Source organism: Corapipo altera, unplaced genomic scaffold (assembly GCF_003945725.1).
Source record: "Corapipo altera isolate COAL_440 unplaced genomic scaffold, ASM394572v1 45, whole genome shotgun sequence".
In the NCBI taxonomy this organism is placed as follows: Eukaryota; Metazoa; Chordata; class Aves; order Passeriformes; family Pipridae; genus Corapipo; species Corapipo altera.
This window is the reverse complement of record NW_020884877.1, coordinates 17373943-17392670: the sequence shown is the minus strand read 5'-3', so window position 1 is coordinate 17392670 and position 18728 is coordinate 17373943. Positions and strand designations below refer to the sequence as shown.

The window sequence follows — 18728 nt, the reverse complement described above, 5'->3', positions numbered from 1 at the left end:
GGAGGTTGGCCTCTTCTCCCAGGTACCTAGTGACAGGACAAGAGCAAATGGCCTCAAATTGTGCCAGAGGAAGTTTAGATTGGATATGAGAAAAATTTCTTCATGGAAAGAGTTTTCAAGCATTGGAATAGGCTGCCCAGGGAAGTGGTTGAGTCACCATCCCTGGATGGAATTTAAAAGATGTGTAGAAGTGGCACTGGGGACATGGTTTAGTGGTGGACTTGGCAGTGATAGGTTAGTGGTTAGACTGTGATCTAAGAGGTTATTTCCAAACTATGATTCTGTGAATCTACACGGGCAAGTTTGGCTTGCAGCTCTCTGTCTATACTATCACAAGCATCTCTACGCTATCAGAAACATATTTGATATGTAGTGCCTCTCTCTCACTTCAGTTCTTTCCTAGGCTAATGGTTTGCACTGACAGAACTGTCTGACTTGTCCAAGTGAGAAAATAAAGATTTCAATTTAGCATTTTTGGGCTTTATAAATACAAAACCACAATTCATTGTGGAGATAAGAATTTCACAGCAGTAGCTTAGGTACTACAGGACTGTCACTATGAGACTTGGTGGGTCATTTTCTTTCTTCACAGTTCTACTTGTCCATGGAAGTGTGATTCAAATTCAGATCAACATATACAGAATTCTCACCTTGTAGTGCTCAAGATTATCGGACTCTACGGGAAGACCCATAAATCGTTCCGTATAGATAGATGCTGAAATTAAAGAAGAAAGCTATAGATAAAGAAGATACAGATATTTTTGTGCCTTCAGTGACACATAGAAAATTAAATTATGTTTAACTTTCTCTGTTCAGCTTGGTTTCCTCATAATATACCATATTTAAACATATTTTAAGAAATCAACTAAGAAGGCTAATTAATGACTGTTCTCTCTTCTTTGCAGAAACAGTCGTTTAATACTCAGCTGTGGAACCAACAGAAGGTTTTGTGGATAAAGGTAATTAATTGATATTGCTTTATGTTATTGGCTTGAACTCCAGAAGTCAGTTTAATAAGCCAATAAGCCAACAAAGGTGCATGGTGGAAAGATGACATAGACTAATTCTGATACCTTAAAAAGAGTATTTGAGGATTTCTATTTTTATATACAGTAAATATGGATATGTATGTTGTCCTCTTCCTGTTGAGTGTATATATGCAGCGACTAGGGGGAGCTGGAAAGGATACAGGCATGAAGTGAAAAAGTGGCCCATTGCAGTTCAGGTCTCTGTTCAATTCCTTTTTCTAACTACAACAAAGACTGTTAACAGATTTGACAAAATATATGTCAATAACTGAAAAATATCTATCACTGTGAAATCAGTAGGAACATCTATCTTTGAGCTGCCTTGGTATTTGTACTTTAACTAAGAGCTGTTATGAAAATTTATGGAAAACTGACACAGCAGCTGTCACTACCAGAACATTACTTTCTTTGTGACCTTGCCTTGAAAAAGTAACTGACACATATTGAGCAGTCAAGCTGCAGTATTACAAGAATTTTATTTATTTAACGGAGTCAGGGCTTTCTGACAAAGAAGACCTGGCATCTTTCCCTTTCAAAAGAGAGGTGACTGCCATTGTAATCATTACGAATTGGGATTGTCTATCTTGTTGTCCAGTTTGATACACTGTAGTAGAATACTTTTGCTAAAAAACAGAAATGAGAATCCTACCAGAAAAGGAAAATGACTCAGTATACTCTTGTTCCAATGGTTTATTATGTATCCTTTACATGTGCTATCATTGAGTGCTAGAGATGTGTACTACGTCTCTCAGATCAGCCAAACAAAGCTTCTGAAGATAATTTATAATATACTACGTACCAAAAACTCCAAATAGCCTATCTTTTATCAAAATCCTTTATCATTCCATGAAAACAGAAAATGTGCAATATCTGTTGTCAACACAGTGTCAAACAACCATATTGGGCTTAAGTTTTCAATAAAATAGACTCTTTCTGAATGGCTGGCATTTCTACAGTATTCTGAGCCAAATTCTCCACTCTCTTCTAGCAGTATAGCTACAGCAAGTTCACAGAGGTCAGCAGAATTGCATTATGATGACTAAGTGGAAGATTCAGCTTGTCAATTATTAAAGAAGGAAAAGGAGATAAATTTAAATAAATTTTGACCAAACAGTCACAGATTTAATGCTTTTAATGTACATTATCCCTGAATAGAATTTCCCTTTACATCTTATAACTGTTCAGCTGTTACTAACTGACTCAAAATGGAGGAGGGTGGGATGGTTTCTGAATAAAGATTATGGTCCAGAATCTCTGTGCATCTAAAACAGTGTGGGACAGAATTTAGAAGTTCTATGGGGCCAGTACATTCTCTGTTATACTGATACTACTTAGAGACTCAAATATGTAGCATCCTGTAGTTTTGCCCTCTGTTTGCCAAAACTTATGACTCATGACTTCCTCCTGTTTCCTTCCTTCCTTAGTAGAGGTACATTTGCCTGTTTGGATTTTACAACACGTTTTTAGCAAGATTCTTAAACTTCCTCCTGAAAATTTAGTTGAAGTAAAGATTGCAATGGTGCAGATCTAATCTACTTTAACTAAAAAACTGCATTCAATTTTTAATGCTTAGACAAATTTTTATAACTCTTCTTTTATTTAAGGACTTCTGCAAAAACAGTGCTTTTTGCCTGCATTTTGGTAATAATTTTGTGATCGTGAGTAAAAATGTCTTAAAAAAAATCTTGATGCCTGTGAAAACATAAAGACTATGCTTCCTGTGTCATACAAATATTTCCCCCTTTGTTTGCAAAACACCATAAATACAAGGAATGTCTGTGCTAGCAGTCAGGGAAGGAATCTTTTCCATTTAACCAAAAAATTTTTTCATAACCAAGACTTCTTAGCAAACGACCATATGCTAAGTAAATGTGTTCAAAGTGCTACATTTTACTCATTGAAAACATGCATGCCATGATTTTTTTTTACACTAAGGTTCCTTTACACTATGCCAAAAGATTAACAGGTCGGCAAGTATGAATATGTGCCTGTTTTATTCACACAGGAAGGCATTGGGACTATACTCTGAGAGTTGTTTCCTCTGAACAGTTTGGAGCCTAATTCCATAAACATAAATAAAATTACGTATCATAACGCAACAACACAGCGCGTGTGGCTGAGAAACATTTAAAGGGAAAAATATTTAATTTTTAAAAAATTATATCAGACACAAAAGTCCCTCTCTTTTCTACTGCTTTTGGGAAATAACCTTGCAGTCTTCATAGATACTGATTCCGACAGAGGTCATCTGAGTATCTGAAGTGCACTGTGATTTCATTACTGGCAGAAAAATCAGTTCAGCTGCTTCTGAATTCAGTGATACTGTTTTAATAGGATTTTTAGGAAGATCACTCCTTACTATAGCAGTTTATCGAGAGGGCTTTACACACTTGCTGTTACAGATGTGCATATGGAATTACTGGGGCATACCTTCTTCTGTGTAACAAAGTCTGTTCCAAACTGCCAGTTGCAGTCAGTTATTTTCAGCAAGGAAAACATTAAACTTAAGGTCTTAAGAGTTTTATGTCTAAGTAATTTCAATGTCTTTACATTTCAAATCACCAGTCTCCTGCAATGATTTCATTTAAGAAGCCATTGAATGCTACATCTTGCTTTCTAAATCAGTATTTACGATCAGTTTCCATACCGTAATATTCCCAGCTGGAAACAGGAGCCACAGCCATTCCACATTTAAATACTCCACTGCCAGATCCAAGTGCCAAAGAAGTTACATACCCACCATAGGACTAAGGAGAAATCACAGACAGTTTAAAATTACTGGTGAAGAATCAAACTTATATAATCCAATTCCAAAGTAAATATTTTGCTTTGAATGCATAGCAGACAAAGCAATAAAAGCTTTTTAAAAAAACAAATCAGTGATTTCAAATGGATCTGATGTGATTCCTTGTGAGAGAGATTAGACAATTTTATTGAATCACTTCTTTTTTGCTACTTCTTCAATGCATATCACAGGATACTGCTCTTATTATCACTTATTCAAAGAAAAATTTAAGTTGGTAGGGTCTTTCATGGTAATCTAATGCAACCTAAATCTCAAAATGGGGCTAACTTCAGATTTAAATGAGGTCGATCAGTCACATCCATTTTACACAGCCTCCCTATTCAATCCACTTCAACAGTGATCCCTGTTTTCATAAATTCATTTTCCTAAAACTTAAAGAAAACTTCTCTTATGACAACTTGTGTTCTCTGCCTCTTATCCTTTCAATTTTCACCTCAAGAAGAGTTATAGGTTTTTCCCTCCCTTAACAAACTACCTAGTTATTGATAGTGATTGGCATATTGAACCAACACAATCGTCAGTACTAACAGACTCAGCTACTTGAGAACTCGAGGTTGGAGCAATTCCTCTCTACTGCCTGCCACTGTTCCTGTTATTCTCTGGCCTGATTCCTCAAACTGAGACCCAGAAAGGAAGAATAACTTCATAGCCAGAAGTTAGGTAGGTAAATAAATAAGTAGTAACACTAGTAAGTAAGCCTGGCTATCAGAATAGATATGTGAAACTGTGTGGGGCTAGTTTCTGAGATAGAAAAATACTATAAATAAAAAGCCTTTGGTTTGGCTCTCCATAGCACATGGAACCGAGGTTGGAAAAGCTCAGGTAAGGGCTTTGGGAAATAATGGGGTTTTGTTTACTTTGGAATGGAGGGAAGGATAAAAATATGGGGTGTGTCATGAACAATTCTGAAGATTATCTCAGTAGCATATGATAGATTAAGGGAAATAAGCAAAACTATTACATATTTTTTTTGGTGAAAAAGTTAAGTTAGTTCTTCTCTCCTCTTGACACTCCAACTTGAAATGATAGTGAGGGATATGGTAATAGAAACACCAATTCATAGAATTTTTCCTGCTCATTTGATCTGCTCATTTGATCTTTTTAAAAATCAGTCCACAAGGCTATAAAGCAAAGGATTAGGATTGGACTGATAAATCTATTTGCTGTAACAGGCAGAGAGGTAGAGTTCACAACCTGAACTGCTTTAGTGGTTATTTAAGAGCTTTTGCCATCCTGAAAAGTTTGGTTAGACTGAAAGTACAAATTCATGCATATCTGTCAAGCTGCAGGCTATAAATAAGGAACCACCTTTCAATTCCTTTCAAAGCTTATGGACCAGGGAATGGTATAATAAATAGAAAGAAAAATGGAAAAAACACTGATAGGTTTGTCAGTAGTGCCATCATTTTAATATCATATCTGCTACTGGGATACAATGTTTTAGATATGTGCAAGCTCTTAGTTGGTTCTGAAAACACTGTGGTGAAATAAAATATGATGTGACTTAAAATGTTTTCATGTGGCCTTAAATTATCTAATGTTACTCTAGAATTAAACACTTTTAAGTGTCTGTGTCACTTAATTTCATCATATGGTACCTGTTTTATCCTGGTGTTATAGCAGTGTCTGATCAAAGTAATTTAAATATTAGTTGGTAGAAGCTTCATAGAAAGATTTTAGCAACTCTGCTCACGTGCTATCTAAGATCAGGCAATTTCTTTATTTAGAGTTGAACTGAAACTTAAAAGATCCATCCTCTAGAATGTTTCTGAGCAAACCTCTTACAATGAAACTGGGCCAACGAAAAAAATAAACAAACAAACCCCAGCGAAAATAAAGAAAACAAACAGGGACAGATCAGAATAATTCTCCTGGCAAAGACAAGCAGTTAAAGAGAATGAAATAAGAGGTCTTTCTGGATGACAACTAGAGAAAAACAAACATGTATGTGGAGAAAAATATTGGACAATGTTAATTAGTGTCTAACATACCAGTTTACTCTGTAAGTTTTTTTAGTTGGTGCAGCCTGTTACTGCTGGATAGCTGCTACTAATTTACTCAGAGAAGGACTAAGTGTGGCCTCCAACTCCCTTTAGTATTCCTGACAGTACCATCCCTAATCCATGAGACCCTCAGGTGTTGCTTATCAGCTTGTTCTCCCATACAGTATAATTCAGTTCTGCTGAAGCTGGGTAGGAGGCAGGGCAGCAGTTCTGCCTATGCATTCTTGAGTCAGCCCTTCACAATGAACATGAACAACTGAGTCAAATGGCCTAAACATCTTAAAAATCTCTCTAAAGGGGCTGTGGGGCATTTGTGCTGTCACTGAAGATAGCTTCAGTTCTCCCATTAAAACCACTAATAGCTCTGCATCTCATTTTTATGAATGGTCCTACTTTGAAGTTGACAGCATAGAAAAACAACCCCAACTATTCCAATAATTTAATTTTGTCCTATTAGAATGTAGTACTATCCTAAAATTTGTACTTGAGGTATGCTACTCTATTTCTCAGTGCCTCAGGGTAGTGGAATATGTCCATTTATTAATAAAGACTTGCAGTACATCTGTCTATTAAAGATTCTGTGAGTGTTACAAAGCTAATAATTTGAAATAACTCCCATACTGTTCAATTTTTCCACTTCTTGGTGAAGCTATCAAAGTTGAAAACGTCTCAGACCCACATTCATCCCTACTGATCATTACAGAAAAGTACACAGTGACTCAGGATGATGCAAGGGTCACGTTTTCTCATGAGAGATAGTCATAGGACTTTTCTCATTATTGTAATCTCAGATCAGAACAGACAATACTTGAATTTTGAAACCATGCCAGTAAGTCTCTAAGTTAAAGTGAAGCCAATTAAAACATCTCAGTTTGGCTTCACTTAAAGTCCAAACAATGTATTAGACATAAGCTTTTCAAAATTCCCTCTTGAGCTGCCACAGATTCCTTTTTGAGGGCTTGCACTGTAGCAATTGTAAGTACATAAGCACCATCAGGAACTATCTCCTTCAGTAATACCATTATGCACGGGTAGAAAAAACCTCATAGAGAATAAGAAAGAGTTAAAAAAATTATACTGCAGGATTATTTAAAGCTAGATACAAAAAACTCAATCACTTACTTACCCAGCCCCATATTGCTATTCGTTTCTCATCAATAAAGCCCATTTCTATAAATTTTCTGGGGAAAAGAAAATCACAGAAATAAATGAATTATTACAAAAGATTGCTAATATTATAAAAATTAGTAAAAAATAGTTTTTCTTCCATTTTTTCCACACATTCCACCAATTTGTGCAAACTGATATTCAGCATAGCATGTCTGATTTCTACAAAGCATCAATTATTCAATTAATAGGTATTTCAGAGGAAAGGGAAGAATTTTTCCTGAAAGAAGAAAAAATACTGAAATTAATACTTTCATCATAATAATTTTTGTTCCAGTGTGTGAAGACTCTTCTCATCTGGCTTCTTGGCAAAAGAGTTCTTTTTTCCTATACTTGAAATCCACCTGGTTATTTAGCCTCTGATTTCTCGAGAGGCACAGTATCAGCCTCTGAGATTAGGGATTCCCTGAAGAAATAAGCTTTCTTCTTTATGTGCCTGAAAAGTAAAAAGCTCATACTACTATTATAATAAAAAATGATAAGGAGGAAAATATCTTCTAACACTCCAAGTAGGTAATGAGCTTGAAATACAGTCAAACAGGTTAAAGAGAATAATAAATATTAGGTGTCCTAAAATATCCTGCATCAGAGTCTGAAGATTGTATTTCTAGAGAGGTATTATTAACAGCAAAGAAAAGACATGAGGCAAAAGAACATAAAGGTTTGACAGTGACAGATAAACCAAATAGGTTCAGATATATCCCAGGACAAATATTAGCCTTATTTATTAGGACAAGCACAAATGACTGACAACACCCAAAATTCAGGATACTATCTGGGTGGGACAAAGTTAGAAAAGCAAAAAAATGAATCCGTTTTCTTACATTACTATCTTAGTCCCCAGGGCTCCTCCAACAGTAAAAGCCATTCCAAGAACTTCCCTCTAGAGTATAGAGTCCTCTCTAAAAATCATGCATCTTAAACCATGTGTTAGATCAGGAAGATGGAACGCACTACATTTAACTGTATAAAAATTTAGTTTAGGTGCTGACAGAAAACTGGAAAGTGTGAAAACTGAGGTCATTTCTTCATGGCCTGTCTCAGCAGATTTTGCAATTGCAGAATCAGTTTAGGTTCCCTCTGTCTCTGACATTTCATATCTGAGTGATGATTCAGAGTAATGAAAAACCATTCTTGTGATATTTTAAAGTATGCCACTCCTCCTAAACTTTCAGTAAAGAAAATAAAATAATAGATTAATAGAAAAAACCTGACATGATATAAAGCTATTCTGTTTCATTTATCACTGAAAGGGAAAATAGTGTGTTTATATAATTGAGTAGGAAACGAATTATCACAAGGCAGAAAGAGGAAGGAGCAGATATCCTCCTCACACACACTTTTAAGTACAGGCAGTGTTCTCAAACAAGCAGAGAAAGCTTTGAAAGCCTGGATTGCTACATCCAATTTCTAGCTAAGGTACACAGTTGGGTCTGAAGGAAAGAGGGTACTTACTGTCGCACCTGGAAATCTATTCATACTCTGCTGGGCCAAATTCCTTAGGCTAGACTAAATTCCATATTCCTGCCTTGTACTCATCTCTGTGGGGTTCAAATTAACACTTAACAAATTAATAAATTAACTGCTCACTTTAGCAGTGCTACTGCATCTGTAAGATTACCAGTCAGTCTTTCTTTACAATCCTCAGCTTTCATTCCCTTCCCAAAACTCTACATAGGGAATTATTTTCTCTGGGAACATGTTGAAGTGTTTTGATTCAAAGGAGCAGCTGTTGGGGAACACCTATTGGGGACCTCAGGCACTTTCTGTTGTTCTTAACTATCCTATAATGCAAGTTTATGCATAGCACAGAATGCAAGTTTATTACTAATTGACCTTTAGAAGGTTTGTGGCAGGTTCAGTTTTGCTACAAACTTCACATTTGACCTTTATATAATCACTATGGATCTCTATGGTCACCGAGGTAGGTTTGCCCTACAGGGAAAACTTCAGGATAATGGATAATACATTGGCTTACCTCCCACCACTTTCACTTGTATTTCCTTAGGCCTAGGATTGAAGCTTTTGATGATGCTCTAACACAATGGAAGTGGTGAGGTCCAGATGTGGACTTAGTGGTATATGGACTTCATACCACCCAAAATCTCACTGACATGAAGCAAACAGTAATATTTTATTTTTACAAGTGTTCTTTTTTCCTGAAGACCTCAGCTCTTCAGAAGAAAGGCTGAGAATTTAATATTTTTTTTTCACATTACTACTTCTAGACATGTAAGTACAACAGTTTTACAGGGAAATAGTCTACTTACTTCACTGCTGAGATTTGGTCTTCCACTTCATAGACTCCAAGTCTTCGATATACTGCATGCAAAATTTTGTCACCTCGATAAGCTGTCCCTCTGCCATCCACTAGAGCAACAATAATTCCCTCTTTGCTTGCAAGATAGGTTATCCAGCTAATGCTAAATGTTTCCTTTACGTTCTGACTGCAAGGTCCTCCATACCTGAAGATGAAAATTCACACATTTTCAACTCATTTATAAATGGTTACTGGACACTGGACTATACCTATACATGCTATGTATGCTAACATTTTCTCCACATATATTTTGTTGTTCAGAGAGCCCAGTAGACAAACAATTCAGCTAACATTTTCATATATTTATGAGATTTTGCTATCCAAAATCTATCTTAATCATTTAGGTCTTATGCCTAATGAAAATAATAAGTTTTAGCTCAGGTTAAGGGTTGCACTATCAGGTGATTGTCCTAAGGGGAATCTTGGAAGAGTTATACCTCAAAGACTCAGTTCTTTTCTCTCTCTACATTCCTTAGGGGTAATAGCCCTTTTTGGTGCTTTTCTGCATTTGATCTCCACATGCAGTCAGCAATACCAAAGAAAACAGAAAAAAGAAGTAGAGCTTTTTACACTTTCTGGCCATCACCAGACCTTAATTGTTTCAGTGACAAATATCATGTGCTGTTGGAGCTGTGGGCAGAACACACCCTACAGAGCTGAGCAATACAGGGAGACACTCCTCATGAGAACAGCCTAAAGCAAATACACATTTGGCCTCCAGGACAGGACTCTTCTACTCTAAACTTCATTCAAACACACTTAGCATTCTTGGACCTTTGGATCATTACTAGTTAATAAAATGATGCAAAGTTTATTACATCCACTTATTTCTCCTTTCTGCATATTTTTTTTATTAAGTTTTTTTTTCCACTGCAATTTTTATTGCCTTTTTTGCCTGCAATAAATTATTTCTAATGCTCTTAGAGAAGCCAGTCCACATAGTTTAGGAATTTGGTTTTTTTTTAATTAAAAAATTAAGCAGGCTCCTGTATTTTTCATATTAAAAAAGCTGAAATCAATACTTTCAGTCTGCCTCATAATAAACAGAAGCAGCTACAGGGCTAAGAACTACAAGGAATAGCCCACATTTTTTTAGCCTTTTTCCTTCTCTGAGAAACTAACCTTTACCATGCTAAGATTAACATTAAAAACCTTATCCATCTCCAGTGGCTTAAATTTCTTTTCCAGAAATATATTAAAAAACCCACCACAACAAACAGTACAGAACTACATAGTTTTGATTTTACTTCCTAAAATGTTGCAAATGTATGAGGTTTTGTTAAATTATAAAAAGTATGGGTTTTTTGACAAAACAAAATTCAAAGAAAGGAAGTGTTACATACACCTGAATAAGCAGAGGGTACTTCTTGGATCTATCAAACTGTGGAGGTAGAAGCATTTTGTACCACAAAGCTAGAAAAGACATATTAAAATTATATTCTTAGTGGTTAAAATGATTCCTTTAAGCATAATCCAGAGTTTGGTGTAAGAGTATATGAACATGAATCAGCACACAGTACACAACACATGAACTGTGAAATACAGAACTGATGCAATTAACTGTTTATATGGAGCTGTTGAAGAACAACTTTGAAGAAAAAAAGAACCCACATTTAGTTTAATTTAGCTGTGCATAAAATTATTATTTCACAAAAGCCTAGTTCTCAGTTTTTCCAGGTGCCTAGAAAAGCATAACTAGGAATGTAACAGTTGTTAAGATTACCAGAAATTAGTTTTTGAAACTTTTTAAATTGATTACCACAGAATACTGTTTGTAAAGTCACTAGTGAAAAGAACAGTGCGTGCAAATGAATATAATGTATAAAACATGAACAGCAGTTTATATTTCACATTTTATTACCACCACATTATATAGTTTTTACACAATATTTAAATATTTTATTAGTAGTATTAAAGAATTAAAAAAAAATTGTATTGTGAAGCAGAGATGTATTTTAGCTACAATTTTACTGACAGATACCCTGAGGCAAAGACAAATTAGTTGTTGAGCAGGGCAGAACCAGGCCTCTTCTTCCCAATCTAACAAGTTTGTTCTACAGAAAGACAATACTTACTATCACAAAGTTAAGGAAAAATATTAAAATGGTAGCAGTAAAAAGTATAATAAGGATGTGTAATTCTTACTTATACCATCCACTTCAAGTTTATTAACTTCTTCTTTTGGCAGCTTGATGTCTTGCAAAGCAGACTGTAATTCCCTATTGTCTTCCAATATTCTGAGCTCTAAGTAAAAGAAATGCCTGAATTATTAACTGACTTATTGTTAATTTCTCTTCATTAATTAACATTCATTTATTTTGTGTTATTAGAACAGAAAGGAAATCTGAATTTTAGAAGCAGAGTAATAAAATCCACTCAGACACTTCTAACTGGGCTTGATCACATAGCTAAATGAAAGCAAAGCACTGGTATTGCAGTGCACAAATACTCATTAGATTTTTATAGGATGTGCATTTTGCAATGCAAATCATTTCACGTTGCCTCTAAATGTTAGAGTCCCACATGTTATGGAAGAAACTTCTTCCTCTTGCAGAGTCCTCACCCCATTTTTTTAAAATAGTGGGAGCTGAAAATGCAAAATTCATTCCTTCATGTGTCTTGTTTATTTATGTGCTTTCCAATGAGTAGTGATGGATGAAGAATGTACATAACGGAAATCTGTGACTTTTAGCTTCACTTTCAAAATGAAAGAACCTTTTAAAATTGAAGGAGATTTTTATTTTTTAGTTTACCTTTCCCCCTCTCCCTGTTTCTGGAAATGCTCAAAAAAATACAAGAAGTATTCTTCTCTCAAAATGTATTGAGCTAGATAGTAGTGCTCAGGAAATGCTGGAAATATAACAGTGGAATTTGTTCTTTCAAAGTACTCTTGACAAGTAGCTTCGAGTGGGAGTTTTTTATGGCTGAAAGATCATCCTAGCTTTATATTCTCACCCAAACTAAGCTGAACCCTTTCCCTGCTTCCCCTCAAAACTCCCGAAACTTGCCCAATACCACAACTGAATTGTAGACATTCTGGAAGGAGCTTCCAAATTGGTGTATATTAGTTTACCTGCATATATCCTACTAAAATTCATGGGTGATATTAAAATGCTGCCAATTGGCCACAACAACCCACTTTGGCCACAACAACCCACTGCATCGCTACAAGCTGGGGACAGAGTGGCTGGAGAGCAGCCAGGCAGAAAGGGACCTGGGGGTGCTGATTGACAGGAGGCTGAACATGAGCCAGCAGTGTGCCCAGGTGGCCAAGAAGGCCAATGGCATCCTGGCCTGTATCAGGAACAGTGTGGCCAGCAGGACCAGGGAAGTGATTCTGCCCCTGTACTCAGCGCTGGTGAGGCCTCACCTGGAGTACTGTGTCCAGTTCTGGGCCCCTCAGCTCAGAAAAGATGTTGAGGTGCTGGAGCAGGTCCAGAGAAGAGCAACAAGGCTGGTGAAGGGACTTGAGCACAAGTCCTATGAGGAGAGGCTGAGGGAGCTGGGGTTGTTTAGCCTTAAGAAGAGAAGGCTCAGGGGAGACCTCATCACTCTCTACAACTTCCTGAGAGGAGGTTGTAGCCAGGTGGGGGTTGGTCTCTTCTCCCAGGCAACCAGCAGTAGGACAAGAGGACATGGCCTTAAGCTGCACCAGGGGAGGTTTAGGTTAGACATTAGAAAGGAATTCTTTGGAATGGGCTGCCCAGGGAAGTGGTGGTTTCTCTGTCCCTGGAGGTTTTAAGATGAGGCTGGACGTGGCACTTAGCGCCATGGTCTAGCAACTGTGGTGGTAGTGGACCAAGGGTTGGACTTGATGATCTCAGAGGTCCTTTCCAACCCGTCTGATTCTATGATTCTATGAAAATGGATTTACTAAAAACAGTTTTGTACCACAGAAGAGATTATGAAAGCAAGGGACATAAGGAAAATTAATCTAAAAAAGGTAATGAAAAAGTTTAAGACAAGCCTGAATTTGTTTTTATTCTTGAAGAATAATAGCACAGTTGAGTGAGTCATCATGAAACCAGTAGTGAAAATGCGTTGCATGAAACTTTTCTCTCCTGCAGAGAGGTTAAGAAAAACATAATTGCAGTTGGGCACTTCGCTGCATTTCATGCAATTCACAGTTTGATAAGGTAGTAGGGGCCCTTGATAAACAAAGTAATAATGAATCAGGAAAAACAGAGAGCTATGAGAATAGATTCTATATGAAAAAATCCATGCATGAACTGTATTTAAACCTTTTGCCAAAGAAATATCAGAACACAGTGTTTTTATAGCATAATTGCAATAGACATGTTAACCAGTCTTTTCCATCTGCAAACATTTTTGAGTGGTTAAAAACTAAGATGTACCAACTGCTTTTGGAGTCTAAATATTATACTGAAATTAATTGATTTCTACCTGAGTCACCACAGATTAATTTAGCTTAACAATATTGTGGCATTTGTCTTCCTTATGTTTTCATGTCCTTATGTTTCTGGTCAGACATCACTCAGTTAATAGTGATCTGGGTTATCAATACGGGATGAACTGCAAGGACCATTACAACTACCAGTTCATTTCCAGTGATTATTGGGGAAGGAAGGAGAATGCTAAGTCACTGAAATTTTATGCTAGGGTCATGCTAGTTTTTGTAACATTTCAGGGAGGGCTTTAAGAGGGCTTAACATTGAGGGCTTTAAGAAGAAGATGAACTTTTAGAGAAAAACAAGGGACAGAGACAGAAAATTCACTTCAGAGCAAATAATATTTTCATTGTTAGAAAGTTCCTCCTTGGCTTGGTTGCAAACAGTCCTCACTGACAGGCTTACTTAAAGAATGAGGGCTCTGAATGTTTCTTGCTGAAGATTCCACTTTGCACTAATAATTACACCTTGTCTGAAGCAGTTTTTTGAACTGATCATTTGAAAGAACTTCTGCTCTTCCCTGACATCTCTACTGATGGCTAAAGAGCAAGTCACTGATCCAAATTCTAATTGGTACAGCACAAATGGGTAAAACTTCAAATAGCACACCATTGCCTTTTGTATAAGGTAGTGTTGCCTCATGAAAGAAAGCAAGAAGTCTTTTGTTCATCCAAATATGAAAAGGAATAGTCTGTGAAGCACAGTATTTTCTACAAAGTTTGACTCAAAATTTGGTAGACAAAGAGTTGCTGATGTTCATTTTATCTATAATGGATAAACAGGAAAAACATCAGGATCCTATAAAAGTGATAGACTCAGGAATTAAAATAAAGGCATCAATGTTTTCATTCATATTTGGATTTCACTAATTAACAAATATAGAAGGATAATAGATATTTTAACACCAAATAAGATGAAAGACTTCTTGATTACAAGCCTAAATATTGTATTATAGGATCTGCATAGTGAAGATCAAGGAGTATAACAATAGCTCAGAAATAGGCAGGATACTTGCAGTACCTCTATCACCGTGGTTCTCAAAAAGAGTAGAAATGGGAATCCCAGGACCTGTCATAAGAATGATAAGAAGGCACTTTACAGTTTGAAGCTGGAATTTGGTGATGTACTGTATATTACATTAACATTGGTAACTGACAGGAGTTAAAGAGCTTAAATTGACACACAGATCTGAATCTTCTCTGCTGGGTAACCCACAAGTCCCTGCTGCACAATATACATAAGGTACTGTGTGTACAAAGGCTTGCATACATACAGGCATTGCTTAGCAAACATAATAGAAGGAACTTTAAATCCACTAACAAACTCTTCCACCCTAGAGATGAAGTGACATCTAGTTAATACCCGAGATGTGATTACATAAGGCAAATGCAGAATTAACAATGTGAAACATTCTTCTGAGAATATGTCACATCGTATTTGTGAAGGTGTGCGCCTTTCACATGGTGACGACCTTACTGACTGTTTCGTGCAGGAATGATTGAAAGGTGTTGTTATTTGCTACATTTGGTTCTCTGCTCAACTTTTCAGCTGATCAGTCAGTGCAGAATCAGAAGAACAGTAAACTTTATATGAAATACGCAAAAGGGAAACCTTGGATATTTTTTCTTTTTTTTTTTTAGATTGCGACCTCACTGTTTGTACGTATTAACCACATAACTATAGTATTAACTACAGCACTGATAAATTTGAAAGAACAACTGATTATATATCTGCTCCCATGCTATACATACCATAACAGATCAAGGCATAATACTTAGAACGTTCACTGAATCTTGCTGTATAATACTGACATCTCTCTTTTCTTAAATTGCAAGTAATGCATTGTTTTCTTATAGGTTTACTTCCAATACTGATTCTAGGAGAAAAATAAAATAAATAGTTATTTTGCTACAGTTTACTTCATAGGTGTCTGCATCACATTCTTGAATACAGGAACTGTACTTAAACTGTTCAATTTAAAAATAAATGCTTGGCCTCTTTATCGATTTTTTTTCCCAAGAGTGTATTTAAATCCTAGATGTTATTTCTCCTCAATTCTCAGATATAATCTCAGGTGAAGATTTACTTACAATATCTTGTGAAATTACATTTTAAACATATTGAAATTAAATTGTTTTATCAACAAATTCAGAGATATCTTCTATCAAACTACTATCATTAAGATAATGTTGATAACACTTACTTGTAAATATTCCTTCTTCCTGGATAGCCTTCGAATTCATTGCTTGAATAGAAACTGTAAATTCATTTATATGTTAATAAATAATCCACAAAGTTATGACCTATGAACCCGCAGCAAGATGAAAAGCCATCTTGGAAGTTAATTTAGACTTTTTGAGATTTCTGCATGCAATGGAAGAGTAGTTAAGCTTATATACTTTTTATTTTAATAAATCCTCACTCAATCTATGATTAGATGACACATAAGACACATAAATAGTTCTTTCTTAATTCTCATGAGCTAACCATTCCAATTATGTAAGCTGTATCTATCTATACAGTAAGCTGAATGAGGCATCATAAAAAGACAAGTAACTGCAAATTGTGTAAGGATTAAACACATGAATAAATGAAGTATTTTTAAATATGTCTCTCTAAGAGAGGTGATAAAATAGAAAACTAAGGACAATTTACAAAGCATCTCTCAGAAGTGAACCATATTTGCAAACCTATGCAGTGCCTTTGTATACAAATTTGTAGTGGATGCATTCAGATAAAAACCAAATTATACCTAGTTACAACCTAATGAGTTAACAAATGGTGTTCAAATGATTGTGTTGCTTTTACTGACATCACTTACAGTCTGTTTTCTTCATGATACTTACATTGCATCATTTGTTACTCTGAAAATGTATATTGCCTCCCATTCTCCACTTGTAACTTGGATTGCATTCTCCTGTGTAGAAGGATATTTAAGTTACTGAATATTGTAGCATTATTTCAGAAACTTACAGTAGATCAATGTAGAACACTTTGCTTGACTTACCATAGAGCCATTGATGTAATGAATATGCTTATAACCATTTTTGTCACTAAAAATTTTGTAGTATGAACTGCTGTCTGATGTAAAATAAGGTGTAGAAACAAAGAACTGAAACAATGGAAGAAAAACAGTAGATGAGATGTAAGTAAGACTGTCCGAGCTGTTTAACAGATTATAGTGCATTAACTGTTTATAAATTCAGTTCAAAGGGGACCTATGATATTCAGTCTTCCAGTCATTATAGATTGAAATTTCTAACCTGTCATGTCAGATTTCTTAAACTGATAATACAGATACCTCAAGCACCCCACAAATGTGAGCTCTCTACATGTAAGTGGAATAACTTGTATATTCCAAATGAGCTTTTTTTAGTTAGTTAAAAACAGAGAAAGGTGATTTTTAAAAAATAAGTTTCTGAATAAAGCCAATGTTCATGAATGATGCGAGACTCAATATTCTGTGGACCACAGAGTTTCGCTGTTTCAATGAACACAGCACTACATAAATGGATACCTGATGTTTCCCATGGTATTCCACTAATTTTAAAGAACAGATTATTCCAGATAAGATGACTCAACTTTTGCTTCCTTTCAAACAATCATGTCTTTACTAAAATTGTCAGTCAAGGCTCAGTTACTGCAACTCTAAGTTTTACTTTCAAAACATGAAGACAGAAGAATGACCTGCAAGAATTTCAAACATAGCACCAGACCTGCAGTGAGTATCACTTTTGAAGAATACTAACCCAAGCTAGACTAGAACTTGTGACCACAAGTTAAATTGTCCTGGAGATTGCTTCTGTGGTTCCTAATGCTTGAAATCCCATAAAAGCTAAAGAGCTTTATGTATATGTGCAATTTCTTTAGCTGTAATAAAAACCTGCCATGAGAATGTCAAGAGAAGTGGCAAAAAATGAAAAGGATGAAGTAAAATAACTAATCCTTGTAAATGTGTGCTCTTCATATTAAAACACGTCTCCTAAAGGACAGTGTACTGAAAATGAAGCTCACAGTTAAGTCCACTGCAAGACATTCAGGCACAGTGTGAGGTTCTGCACACTGGGTTCTGCACACTGGGTTCTGCTAACTTGCCCTGCCTGTAAACATAAGTAAACATAAGCAAACATAAGCAAACATAAGCAGTAGTACATATTCACAGTTGGACTGTATGATTGTAAATACTGATCTCATGCTCCTAAAATTTCCTTGTAGGTTTGTTTTTACTGCAACTTTCGAAAGGTATGTGTTTTGTCTCTACTGCATGGAGAAAAACTTCTTTTGCTTAGAAGTAGCTACAGAGAAGTATCACCTACCATTGCAAGTGGGGTGTCTTACCTTGAAGGTTCCCACCAGCTGAAGATGTGCAGCACTTGGCATTAAAACTGTTATGAATGGCAGGTTTTACTCTTCAAGTACTATGATAGCCAATCTGATCCTTTGCCCTAGTGTCATCAGAGGAGTTTTACATCTATTCTTAGCCTCCAGGATGCTTCTAATAATTACACAGCACTATAAATCTACCTCTTTTCATGACTTCCCTTCCTTCAGTATTGTGTCTAGTCAGTTGGTCTAAGATTTTCAAACAGAGGCAGAAATAGGTTTTTAAATTCAGAAAGCAGGTAGCCAGATACTACATCTAGCACAGTATTAAAAGTCTCAGTCCTATAGTGCAACAGGTTTAAGCAGTAGTGTTGTTATGACTCAGAAGGGTGCTTCATGTTTCAAAACACTGATGGGAAGATGCAGAAAGCCATAGCTTTTCAGTGAATCAAAAGAGAGTACAACAAGAAAACCTACTCCGCCTGCCCATCCTGTTTGACTCTCTTCTATGTGCTGCTGATTCTGAAAAACAAAATCAAATGTACAGTCTTTAAGAAGACTGAGTTTCTGGAGATTCAAAATCTTCAAATAAACAAATCTGTAGGCACCTGTAAAAGAGAATTTTAGAATACTTGCTGTAAAGTTTCAGGGACTTGAAGGCTGTCTGAAGTA

General features: G+C 36.0%; 1 protein-coding gene across 1 annotated transcript in view; it reads right to left on the bottom strand.

Annotated features, from left to right (window-relative positions):
- Positions 1-18728, bottom strand: part of FAP (fibroblast activation protein alpha) — a 40944-nt gene that overhangs the window by 3432 nt on the left and 18784 nt on the right. The window contains exons 12-23 of the mRNA XM_027637036.1: positions 18534-18578; positions 16741-16845; positions 16580-16650; positions 15937-15990; positions 15485-15609; positions 14754-14801; positions 11470-11568; positions 10668-10737; positions 9275-9469; positions 6964-7018; positions 3676-3775; positions 651-715 (exon numbers count right to left, since the gene is read on the bottom strand). Of these exons, the coding sequence (XP_027492837.1) occupies positions 651-715; positions 3676-3775; positions 6964-7018; positions 9275-9469; positions 10668-10737; positions 11470-11568; positions 14754-14801; positions 15485-15609; positions 15937-15990; positions 16580-16650; positions 16741-16845; positions 18534-18578 (1032 nt within the window). The remainder of the gene's footprint in view (positions 1-650; positions 716-3675; positions 3776-6963; positions 7019-9274; positions 9470-10667; positions 10738-11469; positions 11569-14753; positions 14802-15484; positions 15610-15936; positions 15991-16579; positions 16651-16740; positions 16846-18533; positions 18579-18728) is intronic.